Below are 23,460 nucleotides of genomic sequence, written 5' to 3'. Positions count from 1 at the left end.
ATTTCTAGCAGGGACTAAAGAGTGCAGGCTACTGAAAGAAAACTTCTACTCCGTTAGTAAGTTGACTGTTTTTATTAATGTCCAAATTTTCTTGGCACAAGAAATGAGACTCCATAATTGAGCTCTGTCTACACTGATACATAGAAAAGTTTGATGTTTTCTTCACGTTAAACTTACCAGGTCATAGCATGACAAATGCCGGAATCCTGGTAGCCTTGCAGGTCTGGAGTCGAATGCCTTCAGCTCCTCAGGATTTGGATCTTCCCAGAGGTACATGAGCAAAGTGGCCAGCCTCTGCTGGCTGACGGTGCTGGACACATTTCTTTGAAGAAAACACTCATCTGGCAGCCAAATGGAAGCATAAAAATCACAGAAGACTTGTTCTCCAGACCCCTCACCAGCTTTGTTGCCCTTCTCTGGACTCGCTCGAGCACCTCGATGTCCTTCTTGTAGTGAGGAGCGCAAAACTGAAAGAGTACTCGAGGTACAGCCTCACCAGAGCTGAGTACAGTGGGACAATCACTTCCCTAGTCTTGCTGGCCACACTGCTTCTTATACAAGCCAGGATGCTGTCGTCCTTGGCCACCAGAGCACACGGCTGGCTCGTATTCAGCCGACTATCAATACTCCCAGGTCCTTCTCTGCCAGGCAGCTTTCTAAACACTCATCTCCCAGCCTGTAGTGCTGCTTGGGGTTATTGTGCCCCAGGTGCAGAACCCAGTGCTTGGCCTTGTTGAACTTCATACAGTTGGCCTCAGTCCAGCCTATCCAGATCCTCCTGCAGAGCCTTCCTACCCTCGAGCAGATCAACACACACACCTAACTTGGTGTCATCCACAAACTTACTGAGGGTGCACTCGATCCCCTCATCCAGATCATCAAGAAAGATATTAAAGAGTACTGGCCCTAGCACTGAGCCCTGGGGAATGCCACTAGTGACCGGCCTCCAACTGGATTTGACTCCATTCACCACAACTCTTTGGGCCCAGCTATCCAGCCAGTTTTTAACCCAACAAAGCGTACACTACTCCAAGCCATGAGCAGCCAGTTTCTTGAGGAGAATGCTGTGGGAAACTGTCAAAAGCCTTGCTGAAGTCAAGGTAGACCACATCTACAGCCTTTCCCTCATCCACCCAGCGCATCACTTTGTCATAGAAGGAGATCAGGTTTGTCAAGCAGGATCTGCTTTTCAGAAATCCATGCTGACTGGGCCTGATTACCTGGTTGCCCTGCAAGTGCTGCATGATGACACTCAAGATAATCTGCTCTATGAGCTTCCCTGGCACTGAGGTCAAACTATCAGGTCTATAGTTTCCCTGGTCTACCTTCTGGCCCTTCTTGTAGGTAGGTGTCATGTTTGCTAGCCACCGGTCAACTGAGACCTCCCCTGATAGCCAGGACTGCTGATAAATGATGGAAAGGAGCTTGGCCAGCTCTTCTGCCAATTCTCTAGCTACAGCATGTAAGAGATATTGGTCCTGAGGTTCTGTCATCGCAACCAACTGATTGTATTAATTCACCAGCTTTTTGAAGCACCGATGGATCATTCTCAGGAGTACCGATGCAAGGCTGTGATGTGCAGCCCGCAAGTCTCTCTGCATGACAGCAAGAGCACTGGTAGCTATTTTTCTCCTTGTTCTTTTGGCTGTTCTTCACTTATCCAGACAGTATTTGCCTAGCAGTCATTCTGAATTTTTGCCTTTTGCCAGTGATGGCTGCTTCCTACTTCCTAATTAATAACATCACACTGACTTTGTATCTGTTAGCTCATCTACATGAGGCTGAAAATTTCCATAAGTATCAGGCAAAAAGAGCTCTGAGTCTTTTCCTTCACAACCAACTTCTACATTGTTTTATGTACTGGTATTCATCTTCTTTGACTATTTCTTACATTATTAGCTGTTTGACAATAGCTTTTCACATTACCATGTCCACTAAAACATGACATGTACAGTAAGTATCCATTTTAGTTTCCTTCTAGTATTTAATAAGAGGCTACAACATACATGTACACATACAATATAATATGTTAAAGAAATTAGACTTGAAAATTTAAGGGATTCTGTATGTGTCTTATTTTGGCCTATCTAGAGTTCTGAGCAGAGGAAAGAGTACTTAAAAGCAGTTAAATAAGAAATCCCACAATAGCCAAACTACTTAACTTACTGCTAGAATATAATTTCCCTCATTTACAATTTGACAGCTTGTTTTGTAACTCTTTCAAAAGCTGAAATGTTGCTCTGTTATGGCTAAGACTTTAACAATAACTGAATAAAATACAGAACTCCAGCTGCTAACTGCAAAGCTGAGGACAGAAACAATATGGCAAAATATTGCTGTAGCTACTTAAAATGTTGAAAATATTACCAACCTTGGACAAATTTCTAAAACATAATTATGTACTTGTGGATGGAAAAAAAAATGAAGAAAAAAAAAAAACACGCTCTATTCATGCATGCATGCATGCATTTTTCCCACAGATAGTCCTGTCATATCTTACTCCACTACATCACACCCATGCAGAGACTTCTGTATTTCGGGTGGTTTTTCACCGCAGCATAACTTCATCGTTTTTCAGCCTGGTCCCATTCCCCATTTGGAATTCCCATCCCATTGCACACAACTAAACCATCAGCAGCAACTGTTCTCACCCATCCCACAGGGCTTGTCAGAGATACAGTCTTTGCATACCTCCTAATTGTGGATTCTTCCACATTTTACAACATTGTATGGTGGGTTTTTTTGGTTGGTTGGTTGGTTTTTAATTTTATATCCTAAATGTAATTTAGGATAAAAATGTAAAGTCTTCTTTCAATTGAACATGTTGGACCTTTTGCGTCATTTTCAGAGCTCACACATATAAAAAATTACAGTTGTTTTCCATTTGGAAGTGTGAAAACCAACAGATCCAGATTGAAAACTGCCTTACACTTCCAGGAGAGACAAAATCCAAACATATCCTGAGGTAATTGGGAGAACTGGGATTTTGGTATTTTGACTGCTTCTGACCACATATTCCTCACCTCCTACTGCCTGTGAGAAGCAGGTTTCACCAGCAAGGATGTCCCACAAGCCACTGTGGCAGCTCTCACTGGTGAGAGACAGCCACATCGCAGGTGAGAGACACAACCCAACTGTCTCTGCCCAGCTCCTACATCCTTACTTCTTACATCCTGGGATTTCTCCCCATTCTCTCCCAAGACTGAGTACCAGCTATTAAATCTGTGATTTTGTTGTATTGCGTGAAGATTTGTGCTCTGTAAGTTTCATATTAGGGAATATGGCTGAACAAGGATCCCAGAAAAAGCAAGAGAGTATCATGGTATCATGCCTACTAGATAGAGCACGGATGCACAGCTTGGCACCAGGGCAGTGCTCGGAGGAGGTAGCAATCACCTTGCACCTTGGTGTGGTTTTCTGCAGGTCTCTTCATGTTGCTGCAGTTTCTCCATCTGTAAGGGCAGAAGCAATGGGCCAGCACCCCTTGTCAAGCACTTTGAGATCTTGTCGCAGAAAGTACTACATCACAGAACAGTCTTATTAAGTAATACCTTTATGTAAATTACAAGTAGTTATTTATTCTACTGCAATTTAACGTAGTCTAATTATATTTGTAATTATTAGCAATTTAGTATTAAAATGTTTACTAAGCAATGTGTTTATTAGAAATAAGTCAGTATTTTCATTTTGTTATCATGGTCGGTATTACTATTATCTGGTGGATAGCATAGCATATATTTTTCTGTTCATAATATTTTTGTGTTCTGACACTTTTCCTTACAATGCTAATCCCATTTACACATGGGCAAAGGACGTGGTACTCAACCTGCGCTTGTGGTCCACAGGATAGTTGCTGACCAAGGGAGTAAAATACAACAGTTTCCATTTTCAGCCACTCTTCCAGCAGGTTCTCCAACCTAGCTTAGAAATAAATGTCATTACAGTTTATTGTAAGCTAAAAGCAAAACTAGAAGCAAACAACAGAAGGGAATTTCCACAGTTTTTCTAAAAAAAAAAAAAAAAAAAAAAAAAGAAATCAACAAATTATAGGGAGTCCTATAGGTAACCAAATATAATTTTTTAATACTCCAATATTTCTACAAAAACTGTTAAAGAATTTTATCAAGGTGGTTGGGCAACTGTAATTATCTTCCTATTAAACAGAGAATACAAACTTCAGTACTTAACCTTTCCAGACCAGACCCTTGTACTATCAAACAGAAAGGAATGTCCTCGAGTTTTAATATATATATTTCTCGGACAAAAATAATGGCTTGCAAATAGACTTTTGAAATTTAACTGTGATAGAAATAAGGGCCAAACTACATAACAAAATGCATCCTACACATGGGCCGAGCAGCTGAGGGAAGACAGGTGCCAGCAGCCTTGCAGGGGTGTCAAGCCCAGAGTCCTGCCACCACAGGGTGAAATGACACCTAGCTGGCTGCTGGGAGCTCATGGGTGGCAGACCAAGACCTCCGGCAGTGAGACGTGGGAGGCATTCCCTATTGATTCCCCACTTTTCCAAAACAAAAGAACAAGTGCCATTATAGTAACCAAGAAGCTGAAAAGTGCTGGGTGAGAGAAAGGGAGTTATTTCCATCCTAGGAATTCCTGTATCTCAGAAAGTTAAATTTTTCATCTTTGTATGTAGACCATTTTGAAACCACTTTTTTTTTTTATTTCATTTTGACAGTAACAGTGAAGTCTGCCTGAGGCAAGAAGCAGATTGTTTTATTAGTTTGGGCTGTCTACACTTTTCAAGCTCAATTTGTGCCCCGGAAGGTGGATCCTGAGTTTCAGAGGACATTCCCCCTCATAACTCCTATTGATCTTCAATAGACATTCTGGGGGCTCCACACCTCTGAACACCAGATATTAAAGTCACTCCACTATGAAGAATGTGTAAATCCGTTGAAAGATCATCCAGAAGACTGCACAGCAAGTCTGCCCATGGAGAGAAACACTGGGACCACTGGTGTTTGTGCAAGCAGAATGGACTTGAGACGGTCCCTGTGAGCAGTGGGCGAGAAAGCAGAGGGCACTTGCCAGCCCTGAGCCCGCTGGCATGCCATGCTGCTCAGAGGCTTGTGTAGCAATCACAGTGATACGCACAAGGCAAGAGTCATCGCACAAGAAAACACTCTGTCACGTGGTGTGTTCCAGACTGTGCAACCTTGCTTCCTCCCACTCTTCATCAGTGAGGAATGCTCATGATAAAGATCAGTTTTTACTCTGGTCTGAACTGCCCCAAACTGACAGATTTTTATTTACAGATATAGGAAAACTGTGCTTGTTTTTTGTTTGTTTGTTTTGTTTTCCATTAGTCTTGTTCTGAGGAATGACTGAGCCATTTCATCTTTGTTTTTCAAATGAATAAATGTTGTCAGCTAGCATCAGAGACTTTGCTCGTACTGTAAATAAGTTTTGTAAACAGAAGCACCAAATTGTGTAGCAGGCAATGATAATGTTGCTATAGACAAGGATGTAAACTGAACCCTCAAACCAGTCAGGAGTTTCTTCGGAAAATCGCAGAGGGTACATATCTGGAGGAATAGAGTCTGATTTTGGGGCCACAAAGACATTATAAAGTAATATATTCACAGTATTTGAAAGCACACTGCTTAAGAATATTAAAACTAAACAAAACAATGTATATAAAAACAAAAGTGGTCATCCCAATTGGGGGAATACAGGATCTCTGTCCTTGCAGGCCAGGCATTTTGTACATGAAAGGTTCAGCTCTAAGCAGCAGTGCCACCCTTGCCACTCTTACAGCTTCACGAGACCAACAGGATACTTACCTGCCTTGACTCAAACTCCAGCCAGGCTGCAGTCCTCGGGCAGGTTGCCAGCCCTTCCTCCTGCTCCAGCTTCCCTTTTTCTCTCTGCGTCAACGGCAGGTTTCCCAGGGCAGCTGGCTCCTCCTGTTTCTATCCCAAAGCCCATCCACAAGTCAGGAGAAGTTTATAAAGCCTTGCAGTAAGGATTTATCACCAGACAACTCTGAACCTATGACATCAATTTCTGCTTGGGTCATTGCTCTAAATCCATCTCTGTTTACTGGTTGCTTTTTCAAATATTTATCCTTTTTTTATTCCTACACTCTCCACAGCCTGCTAGCTTGAACTGTTGTGATGAATAGTTGCTCACAGCAAAAAGGGAAGTCATCTTCAAGTATATTTTTAGCTACTTGAAGTCAATCTATTTCAGCTCCTTGACTGTGAGATGCATCTCAAATCCGCTCCCTCTGTCCCCTCTTGCTTCCACAACTTAGATATAGCTGCCTGGGGGTTTGTTTCAACCTCACTACTTCTCTCACTCCTGCTAGACACTCCCCAACACCATTGTTTATCTCCTGTTCAACTCTTCTCAATTCATCTTCTCCAAGGCAGCCAGGCCTAGCTCATGGCGTCACATGATGGTGACACCACGTAAGTATTATTCTAAGCATATACAATACCAAACATTATCAAAAAGGTGATGCATTGCTGAGATTGCAATAACCTCAGCACTAATTTAGCACTTTTCTGTGCAGCCTGGTTTGGACCATTCTCCAAGGAAAGCTCTAAGGGACTTTAAGGCACAACCTTCAGGGTTCCTTCACCAACACTGATGGCCACAGTACTTTTGTAATAAAAAAGATCACGGTCTCCTTCCCAAGCATCTTCACCAGTTCATCTTGCTGCCATCATTTTATCCTTGTATCTCTCCTTCTTCCTGAAGCTCCTTCTCCCTGCCACGGAGCAGCAGTCCATGCCTGTCCCCTTGTGGACACATGCCTGACATAACCTTGCAAGTTCCTAGAATCCCATTAGGTTGACCAAAACCTTTCTGTCCCTTTGGTTCCCCACTCAAAAGCAGGCTTACACCCCAGCAGCTCCAGAAGCCACCCAAAGGGAGTATGAAGCACTGCTGTCTGCTGAGGGACAGAAAGTGGCAGAGCAAGGAAAAGAACAACAGAGTAAGGGTGAAGGGATTGCTCAAGCAGCCCTGTGCAACCAGGCTAACACTGGAAGCCTGCCGGATGAAGAACAGGGCTGGCCACAGGCATTTTGCTGCGGATTAGCAATCTGTGAAAGAGCAGGATGAGAAAGAATAGCAAATTTAATTGAGGACAGAGGCTGAGAACAAAAAAAAAAAACAAATAAGCAAGCAAGCAAACAAAACAAAACAAAACAAAAAATAGTGAATTACTCCAAAGAAAGGTCTGCTGGTACTGGATTTCTGCTTTGAGGCACCTGTCATGTTAACTGTTAACCCCAGACACCCATAAAGGCAAGGATTCAGCTGGAGCGGCTGCCCATGTCAATCTATACTGCTGCTTTTAAGTTGCATGCTTTTATACTGTCACTGCTGTATGAGGGATACACAGTGGAAATACACTGAAATATTTGTATCAATGCTTCTCATTCATTGTGCCAGCCTGGGTCGAAGAGCAGCCTAGCCACCAGTCTACGGGCTGCAGACACTATCAGGACCAGAAGCATCTTTTGGACCTGCCCAGATTTGCAGTCTGGTTTGCAAGGCTTTCCTCTGTCCCAGCTCCCAGAGCCACTGCAGCCATTCTCTTCCTCAGCACAGAAACATGTCCAGGAGGGGAAAGGGCTGAGTCAGCTCTGCTGGCGCGTCGCTGCCTGCATATGAAAACCAGACAAGTCTGCCGGCATCCAACAGATGCCACTGCATATTTGTTTTGTGGTCGGAGCTGCTAGTGCATGGCCAGAGCACAGTGTGGCCTCCCCGCTGCGCAGGGCTGTGGTTGAGGAGGGAGCTGGGGTGAGGCAGATGTCACACCCAGACAGACCCCTAGCCAGGACCAGGCTGTCCCCGGGGTGAGCCTGCAGTGGCCGGGGACATGTACTCTTCCACACAGGTAGCTCCATCATTTCCAAAGGGGAAACTGATCTTACCTTCTGGAATTAATTCACGCTTTGTCACTTAATAAAATCACCTCCCTGCTTGCACACATCTATGGACCTAACCCTACTCTGGTCCCCAGCTGTACACTTAGTGGTTAGACTACATGCTCTCTATTCCCGTCCCCAGAAGTACCAAAGTCCTCTGACAATTGGTTTCTCTAAATTGGGCCGCTTGGAAGAGAGCAGCTTGAACACCATTTTCTCACACTGCAACTTTCTTTTCCTTATTTATTCTACTTACCAAAAGCGTAAGTAATTACAGAGTAATCAAAAGTGTAAGAAAAAAAAACACGTAAACAGTTTTATTTATTACCATTTCAAAAGAAGTACTCCTCTTTGTTTCTCAGCTCATTAGCTGATTTTAAACTTATCAGTTAAGCATTCTTTGTTGTTGTTGTTGTTGTTCAGGCAAAGTTAGTTTTGTAGTTCTTTATTTCTGACTCAGTTATTCCTGAATAATTATGGATACAGTTTTATAACTCATCCTTCTTTTCTTCCAGACAAGGAAATGCTGCCATACAGGATTCTTGCTTATTTTGACAGAAGAACAAAGTAATCTGAAATCCTCCATTTGAAAATGATTATGTTTGACCATTCTTTCCAATTTCTATTCTGGCAAACACCTGATTTTTGTATATTCCACACAATTAACTAATTTTAAATTGTTACTTGGTTTTCTGTGATTCAATATCAGAGATCCTTCTTCTCTTAATTCACAGTGAATTTCAATTCATTTTGATCCTTTCCTTTTTTTTTTTTTTTTTTTTTTTTTTGTAATTCAATAGAAATCTATAGTTTTAAAAAGACTTCTATTTCATATGAGTTCAAGAGGACACAGAGTACAGGAATCTTTTTCTCTAGCAATGTCCCTGATTCACCGCCTGTTTTTGATTTTTTTTTTTTGTTTGTTTGTTTTTTAAGTGAAAATCGACCGTGATTTAGGTCATCCATGGTCTCCCTCCACTGCACCATCATAATGGATGGAATTACTCGGTAACTGAACAACTGTAGGAGAACGTGAATGACGCACACATAATTCACATCACTAAAAGGTGGAAGAAGCAAACAAACAGTTTTATACAGTAATAATAAACTCTAGAGCAACATAAATTAATTTAATGTGATCTGTCTTTAGTCTTCCTAATGCTAATTCAGCAACACATTTAAGTGCTCTTGCACTTAATTTCTTACTCGATACAAATTTTGAAGAATGTATTACTGACAAAATGTTATATAAGTAAAAGTTTAGTTGCAAACATTTTAACACTTATTTAATATTTACATATAAATCATAATGTTTTAGCATTCATTTCTATCTGCACTGTGATTTTATTAGTAAAATATTTATGGCACGTAAATTGTTTCACTTCAGTATCTGTAATGGCAACACTTGCTGAGTTTTGCCTTTTTTTAAACTACCAATCTGATTTATTGCCATCAGTGGGGTTGGTTCCGCTGGTTATTTGGAGAAAAAAAAAAAAATCTAGCCCTGCAACTATACCAGTCTGTGATTTCACACATATTACAATTTTAAATAAGTATTCTGTCAATAAATAAAAAGTCTTTTACCACTACAAAGGAGTAATTAAGGATAGATAGCAATCGCTTTATCCCAGACCCTCTATTACTACAAACAAACCCACTAAAAATAGTGACCTACCCAAATTTGGGTGTCTTCTGCCAACATAGCCTAATACGTACATTATTCAGGAGGTCTCTGTCAGATCTGTCCTGCTTTGAATGCACCTCAGATTAACAAAGAAGAAAACATTTGAAACAAATGTTGAAAACATTCATAAGCCTGTTTTAATATTTTTTCCCCACAAGGAAGACTAAGTTCAACACCATATGAAACAAACTTTAAAAAAGAGATTGCTAGTTTAAACTTTGTTCAGGGGTTAATTAAATTACATGGGTCAAAAATCACTTGAACTTTGCTCATGTCAAACTACTTCTTTACCTATGTCTCGCTGTTTGCATTGGCTAAGTGAACAAAGATGTCCATGCTCTTCCAAAAGTAAGGCAAATATAGGGAATAGTAATCACTATCAGCTAAGAGCTCATTGCCTTTGATGAACTGCATTAGCATTAATATTTCAAAAAGCATAGATCTGCTATGTTAAAAATAATAATAATAATAATGAAAGCATTAAAAAGCCCTTATTTGCTTTCTGCTGGCATAACACATAAAATAGTAAGCAAGGTATTTATGTATTTATTTATTTATTTTTCCAGTGTCAAAATCTGCCTCCTGTGAAGTAATTGAACAAACTTTGCAGGTGGTTTTGCAGGAACGTCACAGCTGGTACCACAGCTGTGGTCATGGGGGACAGGATACAGGAACACAGGGCATGGCAGCAGACTAAGTTTTTTTGCAGGAAATCGTCGGACTTAACCATAAATTATGGCCAAATATGAATACTTTTTTATGATTGGCATGCTCAGAGACTATTAAAGTTATGACCTACCTGGGCTGACAAACTAATTTCTTAGCACAGTTTATTAAATTTGTATAATGTGGTAAAATATGCTTTGTATAGTATTTATTAATGTATATGAAGAAACCAGGTTTTGCTGCTTACTTACACAACCCTAGCAGAAAAGAAATGCCCAAAGAACCAGCAACACACACACTGAAACTATTTGTTTTTTTTCCAAGAATTATCAAATTCCTACACACTTTTCCACTCTCTAAATGCCCAACCAACATATGACACCTAAAAATATTTACATTTCAATTTTTTATTCTACTTTGAAAGTGTAGTGTTTTCCTAAGTCTATGTAAGTTAATATTAGATCTTTCCATTACTCCATTTATTAAACAGTACAGGAAAAAAAATCTCATCCTAAAACAGGAAAGAAATTTGATTTTAATTCAAGTAGCCACAGAAGCATAAAAATACATGATTTATTGTGTCTCCTAAAACCACTGATTTTGCAAAAGATTGTGTGTTTCCTTTTTTAAGCCAAGTCACTGTAAAATGATTTTGCAGAAATATAATAATAAAAGCAACCTAGAATGCTCTAAGTCCATAGCCATGTGCCAAAATTACTGTATTTTCTTCTAAAAGTCTATTTTTTCTTAAAATAGTCCTCAGTTTTAGTGAGTAGGTTATCATTTGCTGAAATATTGTAGAAGGTCCACAATAGTCATACATAAATAGGTAAGTCATCTTTACTGTTCTACAGATACACATAAAATATATAACAGGAAGAGACAATGAAAAACACAATCAATTTTGAGTGTGCTATTAAAACAGATTTATTGTTCCAAAGTCTTTTAAAAATCATGAAGTTTAACAATCAGAAAGGGAATTAGGCATCTTTCATGATTAAAAGGTAATTCTGGATATCTCATCATTGCTTTTTTGAAAATCAAGACTTCAGTAATTCAACTATTTTCTTCAGTGGATGAGGATTTTTTAATACCTTATTGATTCAGAAGAACTGCTGCTTATTTGACCAATTGATTAATTAAACAAGGAATGCAGCAGCTAGAAAAAATACTTACAAAGCGCCGTGATGAACAATGTGCAATTTTACTGTATCTAATTTTACTATATATCTATGCCAGGCACATGACTAGAGCCTGTGAAAGTCTTCACTGAAAAAGTGTATTTTTTTGTTTTGACACAAGAGTAGTCTACAGAAAACAATGGAAGAAAAAAAAATCTTATTCCAAAACCAATAGCCCTCTGACTGATTTCCAGTCTTAAGCTGAAGTTCTTATGTACAAAAATACACAGATGGGTCCCATTTTGCAGGAGAAACAGAAGCTGAACAATCCCCTGATCATTTCATCACTGTCACACGTCTGTAAAGCACAAGAAACATCACTGAAGCTAACAAGTACTTGCCAAAACTGTGAACTGATCTCAGGTGGCTCATGCCTTCAGTGCCTCAGCACTGAAACCAGAGGAATGTTCATTGTTCACACATTGCCTACCATTTTCAAGACTAAAATATAATGCAGCCCAAGGATTTTATGTTTTTTGTGTCTAGGTTGTTGGCTATATACTAACAATTAGGCTCAGAGTCTCTACTGAAATACTAAAAATCAGTCCAAGTAGGTATCTGTAGAGCAGGGAATAGAAATAAGGATCTATTTTTTTATGCATGTCTAGCAAATAGGGAAGAACAAAAGAAAATTTTACTTAGATTTCCTCAAAATGTGTGTTTCGATGAAGAAATTGTATGTTCATCTTGTGTCCTTGCCACATCTTTGAGACAGACACAGGTGATAAAATGGTGCTGATGACAGTGAATCAACCCCTCAAGACGTGTAATGATCTCGTAGTCAGGCAGAGCAAGGCTGGCAATATCGAGGCCCAGCATCCGTGAGACCACCTCTCGGAAGTCTGCCAGCTGCGATGACAAACAGAAAGGAAATTCCTTTAACTACCAAGCAAAAGGAACGCCTGGAGAAACATGTACATATATGCATACGTACAAACACAAGCATTTGTATTAGAAAGGCAAAATACAGGAATTTCTGCCGTTGGTCAACACAGACAGCTGAAGAGGATGGAAACGGCCCTTTGAGGCATACTTCAAACAACAAAACAAGTAAACAGCTGTGGTGCTAGCAATCTTCAGCAAAGAACACTCACAATTTCAATATTCTTTAATATCTTTCACAGGCACATCTTCCCTGCTGATTAAACAGTAAAAACTACAGAAAAGATGGGAAGAGGAGATGTACTTGACCTAGTAAACAGCAGAGACAACTGGAAATTTTGGCAGTCACATGCCACAGCACGTACTAAGGCACTGACCCTGACCTCTGCCTGTCAGAGCTCCTCTTTATTCATCAATTTCTCTTGGACCACCCAGCCTGACCCTCCCCTGTCCCAGCTCCATGCTGTTCCCTCAGGTCCTGTCACCAGAGAACAGAGCTCAGTGCCTGACCCTTGTGAGGAAGCTGCAGGCTGCAATGAGGCCTCCCCTCAGGCTCCTCTTCTCTGGGCTGAACAAACCCAGCAACCTCAGCCACTCCTCATATGTCTTGCCCTCTAGACCCTTCACCAACTTCATAGCCCTCCTTCAGAGACTCTCTAATAGCTTTATGTCCTCCTCATATTATGGTGCCCAAAACAGCACATAGCACTCAAGGTGAGGCTGCAGCAGCGCAGAGCAGAAGCAGCACAGTCACTTCCCTCAGCCAGCCAGCCACACTGTGCCCGGTGCATCCCAGGACATGGTTGGTCCTTTTGGCTGCCAGGGTACACAGCTGACTTATGTTCAACTTGATGCTGACCAGAACCCCCAGATCCCTTTCTGGGAGGTTGCTCTCCAGCCTCTTACTGCTCAGTCCGTACATACATGTATATCCAGAGTTGCCCCATCCCAGGTACAGAGTCCTATATTTGCTCTTGTTAAACTTCATACAGTTGGTATTGTCCAGCCCTCCAGTCTATCAAGGTCTCTGAAAGGCCTCTCTATCCTTAAGGGAATCAAGAGCTCCTCTTAATTTAGTATCATATGCCGTACTTTAGACAAGTCTAACACACAAAGAACAATGTGAAACACCATGTTAAACCCTAAATGTCAGTTAATTCTAATTTACTCCAATCCAATCTTAATTTTTTACTTCACTCATGTATGCTCTGCCATTCTTTGTGAACATGAGAATGACCATTGTCTTAACCAGATGGCATTAGTTCAGTTCTGCATACTTTTAGTTTTCACAGCATAGAAAATATCCATGCAAAACCACAATGTTACATAAAATTATATGTGGTTATATCCCTGGAAAGCAGAAGACACCTGAAGAAAATCACCCAAATGTATTCAGAAGCAGTCAACCTAGCCACATCATCAATTCCATCAGATAACAGCAATTTCAATTTCCAGTAGTTTTCTTAACATATGCACTCAGACACACTGCATTTATATTCATGTTAAATATGTACACGCACGCTGAAAGAAATATTTAGCTCTTCATTCACTACCTTTTACAGAACAAAAGAGAGGTTTGGCCCTGTTTAGTATCCTTGAGATGGAATAACAAACAAGTCCAAAGCAGGTGAAGAACTACACCAAGTTGGGGGTGAGGAAGTTATTTTCCTTGTTTAATGGTTCTGGAAAAGTTTAGAACAAACTCAAGTGTTAACTACTAATAGAGTTTTGAATGAATTATCTGATTTAGCAACAGTAGGTTTATCTCAAGGAGAGATTTTAGCTAAGAAAACCGTTAGGAGGCAGGTGAGTATGTTACGTATATTGCTGATAGTTCTCACATTAGCAAAATGGCAATGCTGCTCAACAGTACTGCACAAGTATCAGGCACATGTTACAGCTTCACTCCCCTTTCAGCAGCGTGGTTCTACCTGTAAGTGACTGAAACATTCCTGGTTATTGCGGGTACTGGTGAATTATAAGATGAAGTTTTTCCTTCATTAACTCTGAAAGTTTGAGAACTAGTACTTTGCTGCGCTTGAGCATTCTACACTGTGTAGCCCACTTACCTCGCCTTTCCCACGTTCTTCACATTTGGCCGAAGAACACTGCAAGTGTTTGAAAAGCTTTGGCATTTCAAACACATTCAGTATTCAGTATATACAAAGCATTCAGTAAAAATTCAACATGTGTGGTTTTAACAAGTATTCAATGTATGACTCCATAGTATAATTTTCTGAATATAATTCAACCATTTTCTATGTGCAGGATGCTTAATTTCCTCATGAGACATATGAAGAAATTAGATATTCCTGCCAAATTTCCAATGTTCATTATAAAACAAAAGAGGCCTAAAGCTTTCCAGAAATAAAGACCCCCCCCTTTTTTTTCCTATGTTAGTAAAACAGTATTTTTCTAGACTTTTCTTACGAAATAGCATTCTTAAATATCATCTAGCACTGTTGCTGAGACCAACAACTAATGTAAAAATTATAGCTAGAAGGACCGACAAAGTTCTAAGCAATTTGAATCTTAAAATGACACATTCCTGACTTTAATCAAGTATCCCATTGGCTTTTAACAATGATGTTATCCATAACGTTGTTATAAAACTTGATACACTGGGGCAATTAAATACATACTTCATAATTTTCTGAAATTGGAATGGAACATACTTACTAGTGTGTCTCTCATTTAAATTCCCTGTACCCTCTCACCCTAACACACACGTTGGTTTCTTATGGATGAGTAACCACAAATTTTTTTTCTCACTTTGAAAAACTTGTATGTCACAAATCAATCTAAAATAGCTGTCTTAGAAATTGTCTTTTTTTTTCTTTTATTTTCCAACAATCTGAATTGATGGCCTATAGATGGTACTAGGTAAGCAGGTTTTATACCCAAGAGATATGGAAAAACACACTTTAAAATAATACCATGATTTTAAAGCACTTTTATTCTTCTCCAAAATGTGATGTAAAATGAATATGTTGCAATGCACAAAGAAACCAATGCATTTATTTTTCATTCTCCTGCATGTGTAACTTGAAGAGCTTTGACTCTTCTTCACAGCTGCCACACTAGATAATATTTCCTTACTTTATTTACACAAGGTTTTACCACAGCCATATAACCGTTCCACCTACAACACATTCTTTCATTCTAAATGACACTAGCACTTGTTGAATACCTGTACACCTACCTGTCTTTCTCTTCTTGTTAATTCTGCAAGGGTTGTTTTAAGCACTTTTATTTCACTGGAAACTGCTTCTAGCATATTTTTTGCTTTTTCTTTATCCTCAGTAGCTCCTTTAAATGAAGTTCAGATTTGACAGAATTTAGTTGTTTCTCAACCTTTTCTTTCATTCTTTCCAATTTGCCTTGAGACTTATTAAGTTCTTCTATTGTTCTGTTCTGCTCCAAAGTCTGGATCTGCAATAACCAATTCATAAAGTAATGTTAAATTTGTCACACATTTTCGTCTAATATGAATGAATAATAATGATGGCTAATCAGGACTGTGCACTCTGATGAGCTTTCTTACAAATTCTTGAGGAAACCACGTGTATGTGTGAACCGTAAAATTATCAAAGCAGACTGGGCAATGTCAACTCATTTACCAGTAAAGCTGTTGTTTCAAAGACAGCTGATTCCCTATAGGGTTTGCAAGAAGGGTTGACTGGACAGAAAAGAGCCTACAGTGAGAGTTCAATCCCCGCTAGCCACTGGGAAAAGAATACCAAAAAAAAAAAAAAAAAAAAAAAAAAAGGGTTGCCAAATGTTTTGGCTGGTGAAAATCCTTCGGTTGCAAGTCATCAATTTCAGTCTATAGGCTATTAAGACACAAAGTTGCTTAAAATAAACCTTCCTCACTTCCAGAGGTGGCAAGATATCAGCAACTGCAAACTACTTGTTTCCACCTGAGTTAAAGCAGGTAATTTATTACTGCTGCAAGGTAATAAAACACAGGAACAATGAAAATTTAGCATCTTGAAAAAAAAAAAAAAATTATTCCACTCCACATGCTTATCAGATGAGATTTGCTGTGAGCAATGCATGGGAAAACAGAATTACAATTATACTGACAGAAAAGAAAGGGATGCACGTATAATAATTTTCTTACACTAAACTGAAGATTTACATAGTGCTTATAGATGCTATTTAACATATCGACAAATTTCTAAATACACAACACATTGTAATTTTATATTTTTCTACACAAATTCGACCAGTACTTCATGGATGTATTTATTGCAAATGAACTCCAGCAGTATCCAAGTTGGAATAGAAAAAGGGGAAGAAGCCCAAATCTAATCTTTTAACTCACCTTAAGTTCATTGGTTTCAGACAGTTTGGCTTTGAGATCAGTATTTGTTTCCCTGGCCAGATCAAGCTGCTTCTGTAACCTCTCTATCATCTTGTGCAACTTTCTGACAGTGAAATTGGCCTCATCCCTCTCCACAGCTAAGGCTGTCCTTACTTGCTTCTCTTCTTCCAGCTGGGTTATTTTCTGCCGCAGAAGGCTCATGTGCAACTCTTTGCTTTCAAGCTTTTCTTTCTGAGTCTTCAACTGGTTTTATGAATACAAGGATATTTAAAAATATATGTAAAAGACAATGGTACTACAAAGATTATTGTATAAATTTAATCACCATGTTGCACATTTAACCTGAACTCCTAATCCTCTCTTGAAAACTCTAAAGCAGTATACATATACATTAATTTCATACCTCTTATATTACCAGTTGTTTGTGCTTCTCCATCCCTAAGCCTGTGCGTTACCTTCTAGAATGTATTCACATGTAAACTGCACCTTATTTGAACATAAATACCTGTGCATTGAACATCTGAGATTATATTATATATAAGGCACTTGCCAAATGTAAGACGTAAGAGACATTCATTAGGCAGACAACAGTTCCAATGTGTTAGTTTAAGATATTTCCATGTTTAACCAGCTTATTAAGCCTAGTACGCAAGGAGCACAGTCATCACACAGAAGTAAGAAAGCACTCATCCACTGCTCCTACACAAAGGTCAGCAATCTTAGTTTTGCAGCTTTGGTGCTCAGGAGGCTACTTGTTTTCAGCTTACCTGAGATGAACTCCCAAGCTGTACTCTGGAAAAACTGAGGAGTGTTAACATTACCTCAGAGAGGTAGTTGCTTCCAGAAAAAAAAAAAAAAAACACAGTATGGTTTTAAACCTTAAACAGACCTCATGCTAAGCTCTAAACCATTCTAATAAGCCTAATAACAAAAGATTTCACTCTGTCACAACAGAATGACTGAGGGGTGTCTGGTGACATTTGGACAGATAATCAAGGTTCCAAAAGGAGCACTGTTCTTGTTGAAATACTTGGTGAAGTACAACTGATGTTCTACTAGCTTCTAGAGAAGCTTGTATAAGACACTTTCCTTCCCAGTAGATCCTTTTAGATTTAAATATCAACAGTAGTTCTTTATAGAAGTATATACTTTTAGTTCCTCTAATATGCAATCTGCTTGCACAGCTCTATACATTTTTCTTAACAATTATTTTTTTTGTAATGGACATCTTTGATACTTCTCATACATATATGAAGCTCTAAACTGCTGCCTCTAACAAGCTATCACCCTGATATAGCTATAGCAGTGTCTTATCTTGGAAACAAACAGTAACTATTCATTTTTGCTTACCTTCCTTCTTAGGCTATATGCCATAGTCTTGTTTTCAATCACTGCATCACCTTCCAGTTTGACCAACTGTTCTACCCGGGCTAGAATTGCATTCACATTCATATCAAATCCAACATCTGCTGCTACACTATCCAGCTTCATCTTCTCATTAAGTTGCTCCAGAAATGTCAGATACTAAGATACGATGTGGGAAAATGGGAAAAAGAATAGTAAAATTTCATTAACAGTCCTGACATATAATTTAGAAGCAATTCCCCCTACACTGACAACCAACTATACAGAGCCAGACTGTGCAACAAGGTACTGGAAGGATATATTTTTCATACACATTCCTGATAAAATTTCAAATTCTCCAGTTGTCCTTTTTCAGCCAGGATTTTTGTTCATAAACTCCTGGACCTACTGTATTTATTCTCTTAGCAAGATTAGATTGTCTCATGCTCCTCTGCAGCAAGAAAAGCGCCAGGTATGTGTGTCTGCTTCTGACTCCAGTTCCTGCCTGTGGCTCTACTGCTCTACATGACCACACACTGTCAGGAAGGAGGAAGAAAGGACAGCTACATTCCACTTCGTGGGAGTGCATGCCCACTGCTCTGAGCTCTGACTGACTAACACAGATAAAACTGGTACTGGGGATAGTACGGGTTTGATCCCATGTGGTCTGAGGAAACACAGGAGTGTTAGCACAGTCAGACTTCTGCCCTTCTTTGGAGCAGTAAGTTTTAGAGATAACAGTTATTGGTTTACAAATTGCTTTAAAGATTATTTTTAATTGCATCTTCACCTGGCTTACTGCTGTAAATACATACATGTATCTAATATTTAATCTGGTTTTTGTTGTTGTTGTTGTTGTTTTTTGGTTTTTTGTTTGTTTTCTCCTTGTTTTCTGCTGCCTGCTAGCCCTTTAAAAATTGCATACACTCACTGGTCACAATTAGCTTCTCTTACAAAAACCAAAGCTCTCCTTCTCCCTAAGAATCATATTTGCCTTTGTTCTTCCTTACTTCTATTGCAGGTCATAATCTTTGCAAAGAAATAACGAAGGAGAAAAAAAAAAAAAAACAGTTCCATAACCGTTGTTTGAGATGAAGATGAAAAAACATAGCAAGAATCTCTGTGTTTCATTATGTTTGTCTCAAAAAGTTAAACACAACACCAGCAGAAGAAAGCACTGAAGTTGTTCATCAACGGGGAGGTGGGAGGGAACATAGACAATCTAATTGCAGCAAAATCTAGAGATAAATTAAGAAACTACTGACACGTTCTTCACAGAGGAAGCAGGATGAAAGAACACCTCAATTTTCTGGTTTGCTCCTAAGATAGTGGATGCTTCATTCGGAAAAGTTATTGTATCATAGACTAATGCAAAACAGCATCGAAGTAGTGATTCTTTGCAAATTCAACTCAATAAGCACTGATCTTGGCCTGCTAACATGCTACAATGAACCATGCACTTTATCTTTCTTAGCTGGCTGGTTTAGCTCTTGTGCTATGCCATTTTTCAAACTCTTCGTATGCAAATGTGTACCAAGCTAACTGCATTTATTCATTCAATTAATAAAGCAATCCTTGTAGTTATGGTGGTCTATGGATATAAAAGAATCAAGGATTGCAAGATTTGGGGAGTTTGTGGATCGGATGATATATTACAGAATGATGGAAAAGCTTTGAAATCAAAGAATCCTTAAAGGACTTCTGATATATATACAGAGACTTTTTTTAAATCCTTCCCCCTTTCCTCCTCCCCCCCCCCACCCCCCCCCCACACACACATTAAATGGACTTTGAACTTGAAAGCTTATCCACTTCTTCCAACTAAAACTGTCAGTTAAAGAAAAGATATTACTACTCCCCACATGATGCCTTACTTTGCTAATTCACACTATTTGCAGTACTTAGCAATACTCAAGCTGATCAATGTAATACAGTTAGCTGCATCTCTGGCTTTACTGATTTTTATGAAAATAAAGTAACACATGCAACTACTTTTTGTTTCTCAAGCTTCAAACCATCTTGCATCATATCTATAGACAGCAATTCCTCTTCCAAGTTTTTCAGTTGATCCTGGAAGGTCTCCGATTGTTTTTCAGCTTTTCTGTTTCTCTCCAGAGCTTCTTGATACAATCTGGTCTGTTTTTCCAAACTTTCAGTCAATTTAGCTACCTGGGTTTCAAACTGAGATACCATCTAGGGAGCAAGCAAGCCAAAAGAATATATAGGGTTAAGTGAGAGTGGAAATTTTAGAAAGATATGAGACATCTATTATCAAATTATTAAAAGGAGGATAAAATATCTTTTTAAAATACGAAATTTTAAGATGCAAAAAGAGTAAACTCTGTTGCAACCACCCAGAGCAAATGGCAGTGATGACATTTGTAAGTAAGGCTCCTAAAAATGAACAGCAGAAGTAATACTTGAGTCAATCAAATAAAAGGAGCTAATATATTGTAACATGAAACAAACCTAATTTTAATGACACAGAAAAATTTAGATTACAATTAAATAAAAAAGAATAGTTTGCACCTTAACTACCTAAAAATAAACTGAGAAATTACTGCTGCTTGTACAGAGGTAAAAAACACTGAACTGCAATAAATTCTAAACTGCAATAAGACTGTGAGAACCCTAACAAACATTTTATGTTTTTGTGCATTGTATATCACTCGGTAGGAGAAACAGCTTTCAGTAGCTTGTGCCAAGGGATGTGTTGCTGTCTATGAACATGGAGTCCCTCCATCAGGCTGCAGAGGGTCTCTGCTCATAGCCCAGCTGCATGGGGTCCTGCAGGCTTCCAGAAACCATAACCACGTGATCACACCATAGAAGGTGATTATTTTGTGGTCTCAATCTGCTACTTTATCTTCAAAGGCACCCAGAAGTAACCTTCACCCCTGGCTTAGGAGCAATCATCATTTTAGGGATTTCCTAAAACAGAGTTGCACCTTTATTACCCGTGCCTGTACCCAATGATTGACAAAGGCTCTATTTTTCGTCCTGTAGTTCTGACCTCCATAACCTCCTGGGCCAATCCCTCATGCAGCTCAATCTTTTTGTATTAAATAAATAAAAAAAAAAATAAAATAAATAAATAAAAAAACTAACCACTTTTTGCCTTTTTTTTTTTTTTTTAATGTGACTACCAAATAATTTCAAAAGAGTGCCTTTTATTTCTAGTGTTACAAGAAATTCCAAATGCTCAGAGGCAACTCTTACCTTGAGCCAGGTTCATCCCCACTGGTACTAAATAATCCTCTGTAAAATGTCTGAATTGTATTTTTCTCATGTGTGAAGTGTGACAAGAGCATGTGGTAGCAGTTGTCCCAGCACCAGGCCAGAAAGAGGACTGTGCCTATGCAATGCCTATGCAGTCGCTAGGCCATTTCCCTCAATGACCCAGCAGTAACCAAGACAGTTGTATGCCGACTCCAGCTGAGTGCAAAAAGCAACATGCAGGATGTAGCTACAAGGTCCTTCATACTATAATGGTGATCATTTTTTCTCTTTTCCAACATAAGTAGACATTCTCATCATCTTAGTATTATCTTGATGGTCAAAAAGCTGCACTGTTCTGGTTTGATAAGATGATATCTTAAACTACCACTGATTTATATGCACACATGGGCATAAAAATACAGACAATCTATAATCCGATCAGTTGTTCCTATCTCAGGTCAGATGGGTAAGTAGTCAAGGGAAAAAGCTTCAGCTATATAAATTTTTCTGCAACAAATCTGCGAAGGACCTGAACCCATGGACCTCGCAGCAGGGCTGGGCTCTGTGTGAACTGATAACAATTGCTTGCCTTGGACTCAAACTCCCTATGAACCCTTCTGGTACGTCATAAATAATAAATAACAAAAACACCTAAGAGCTGTCTAAACATACTCAGATGATATACATCTTATAACTGATGAAATGATCATCAGAACAGTGATTCAAGGCAGCATCTTAATCCTGCAGTAGAATACCTTTCACTGGACATTGCTATATTTTTTTATTTTTTTTTTTTATAATTGTGGAGCCCAGAACTGCATGCAATATTCAAGATGAGGTTGCAGCAATGCTAAATATAGGAGAATCACCTCTTCTGACCTGCTGGATATGCTGTCTTTATTGCACTCCAAAATGCAGCTTGCCCTCCTGGTTGCCAGAGCACATTCCTGGCTCACGTGGGGCCTGTTGTCAAGCAGAACACCAGGGTCCCTTTCTGCTGAGCTGCTCTCCAGCCTCTTGTCTCCCAGTCTGTACCTGTACCAGCATTATTGCACCCACAACTTTCCTTTGTTGAACTCCATGCTGTTTCTGATGGCCCCACGCTCCAGTCTAAGCAGATCCCTTTGCAAGACCTCTCATCCCTCCAGGGTGTCAACAGCACCTCCCCATTTAGTGAACTTGCTGAGGATGCACTCCACTCCTGCATCCAGATCACTGATAGAAATGTTGAACAGGACTGGCCCTAGAACAGCCTTGGGGAACACTGCTGGTTACTGGCCTGCCAGTTGAACCCCCTTCAGTATGACCCTTTGAGCTCTACCATTGAGCCAGTTCATCATCCATCATAGTGTTAACCTGTGTATCTCACAGCTGGACAATTCGTTCAGAACTTTGCTGTGGGGTATCAAAGGCCTTACTGAAATCCAGAGAGATTATGTCTACTGTCTTCTCTTCATCCATGAAACAGGTAGCCTTATCATTGAAGAAAATCAAATTACTAAGGCAAGACCTTCTCTTCAGGAACCTGTGTTGACTATGCCTGATATTATTTTTTCAACTGACTTTCAGTAAACCCCGGGATAGTCTTCTCCATAACTTTTCCAGGGACTGAGGTTAGTCTAACAAGTTTCTTCTCTCATGTCCTTTTTGTAGATGGGTATGACACTGGCTAGCTTTTGCTTCAAGTTAGACAGTTTACTGAAAGGTATATGAGAAATTCTATCTGAAAAAAAAATAATCCTTTGCTTAACTGAGTGATGGTAAAGCATGCATACCCTAACACAAGAAAGTTATACCCAAGTCCTGCAAAGAAATTCACCCAGAGATGCAATGGGAATCTGATCAAGAAGGTCAAGACCAAGATATATTCCTGTCCAGTGAAGCCTTAAAAAATATTTAATTCTGATGTGCAGAAAGAAAAGCAGGTCACTGTAAAACAGCTTTTTTGATGACACAATCTATGTTCTACTAGAGATGGATTCATAAGTGTAGAACATTGACGTTTCAGCTCAGTTATTTCAAAGCCCCTAATCTTCACACAGAAACTCTTCTGAGAATAGATGTCAGCAGTGCTTTAATATCATAATTCACCTCAGGGCAGTGCACATAAATTTTCCCAAACCTTTGAGTCATAGCAGTAAGACATTAAAGCTTGATCACTTAACATACCTAGTAAATACAATGATACACAAAACTTTGCCATTCAATTACAGTAACTAAATTCACCAAGTACTAAACTTCAAAGCTAAC

The 23,460-nt window shown here is 39.2% G+C and overlaps 1 protein-coding gene across 1 annotated transcript in view; it reads right to left on the bottom strand.

Moving 5' to 3' along the window:
- Nucleotides 1-12,086: 12,086 nt before the first annotated feature.
- CCDC170 (coiled-coil domain containing 170) overlaps nucleotides 12,087-23,460 on the bottom strand; it is a gene marked incomplete at both ends in the record, with an annotated part of 43,695 nt that continues 32,321 nt past the window's right edge. Inside the window, 6 exon segments of the mRNA XM_084284424.1 lie at nucleotides 12,087-12,287; nucleotides 15,523-15,626; nucleotides 15,629-15,752; nucleotides 16,648-16,890; nucleotides 17,998-18,171; nucleotides 19,984-20,181. Of these exon segments, the coding sequence (XP_084140550.1) occupies nucleotides 12,087-12,287; nucleotides 15,523-15,626; nucleotides 15,629-15,752; nucleotides 16,648-16,890; nucleotides 17,998-18,171; nucleotides 19,984-20,181 (1,044 nt within the window).

Source organism: Netta rufina (genome assembly GCF_964035555.1).
Source record: "Netta rufina genome assembly, chromosome: 3".
NCBI lineage: Eukaryota > Metazoa > Chordata > Aves > Anseriformes > Anatidae > Netta > Netta rufina.
This window is presented reverse-complemented; position numbering and strand designations above follow the sequence as displayed.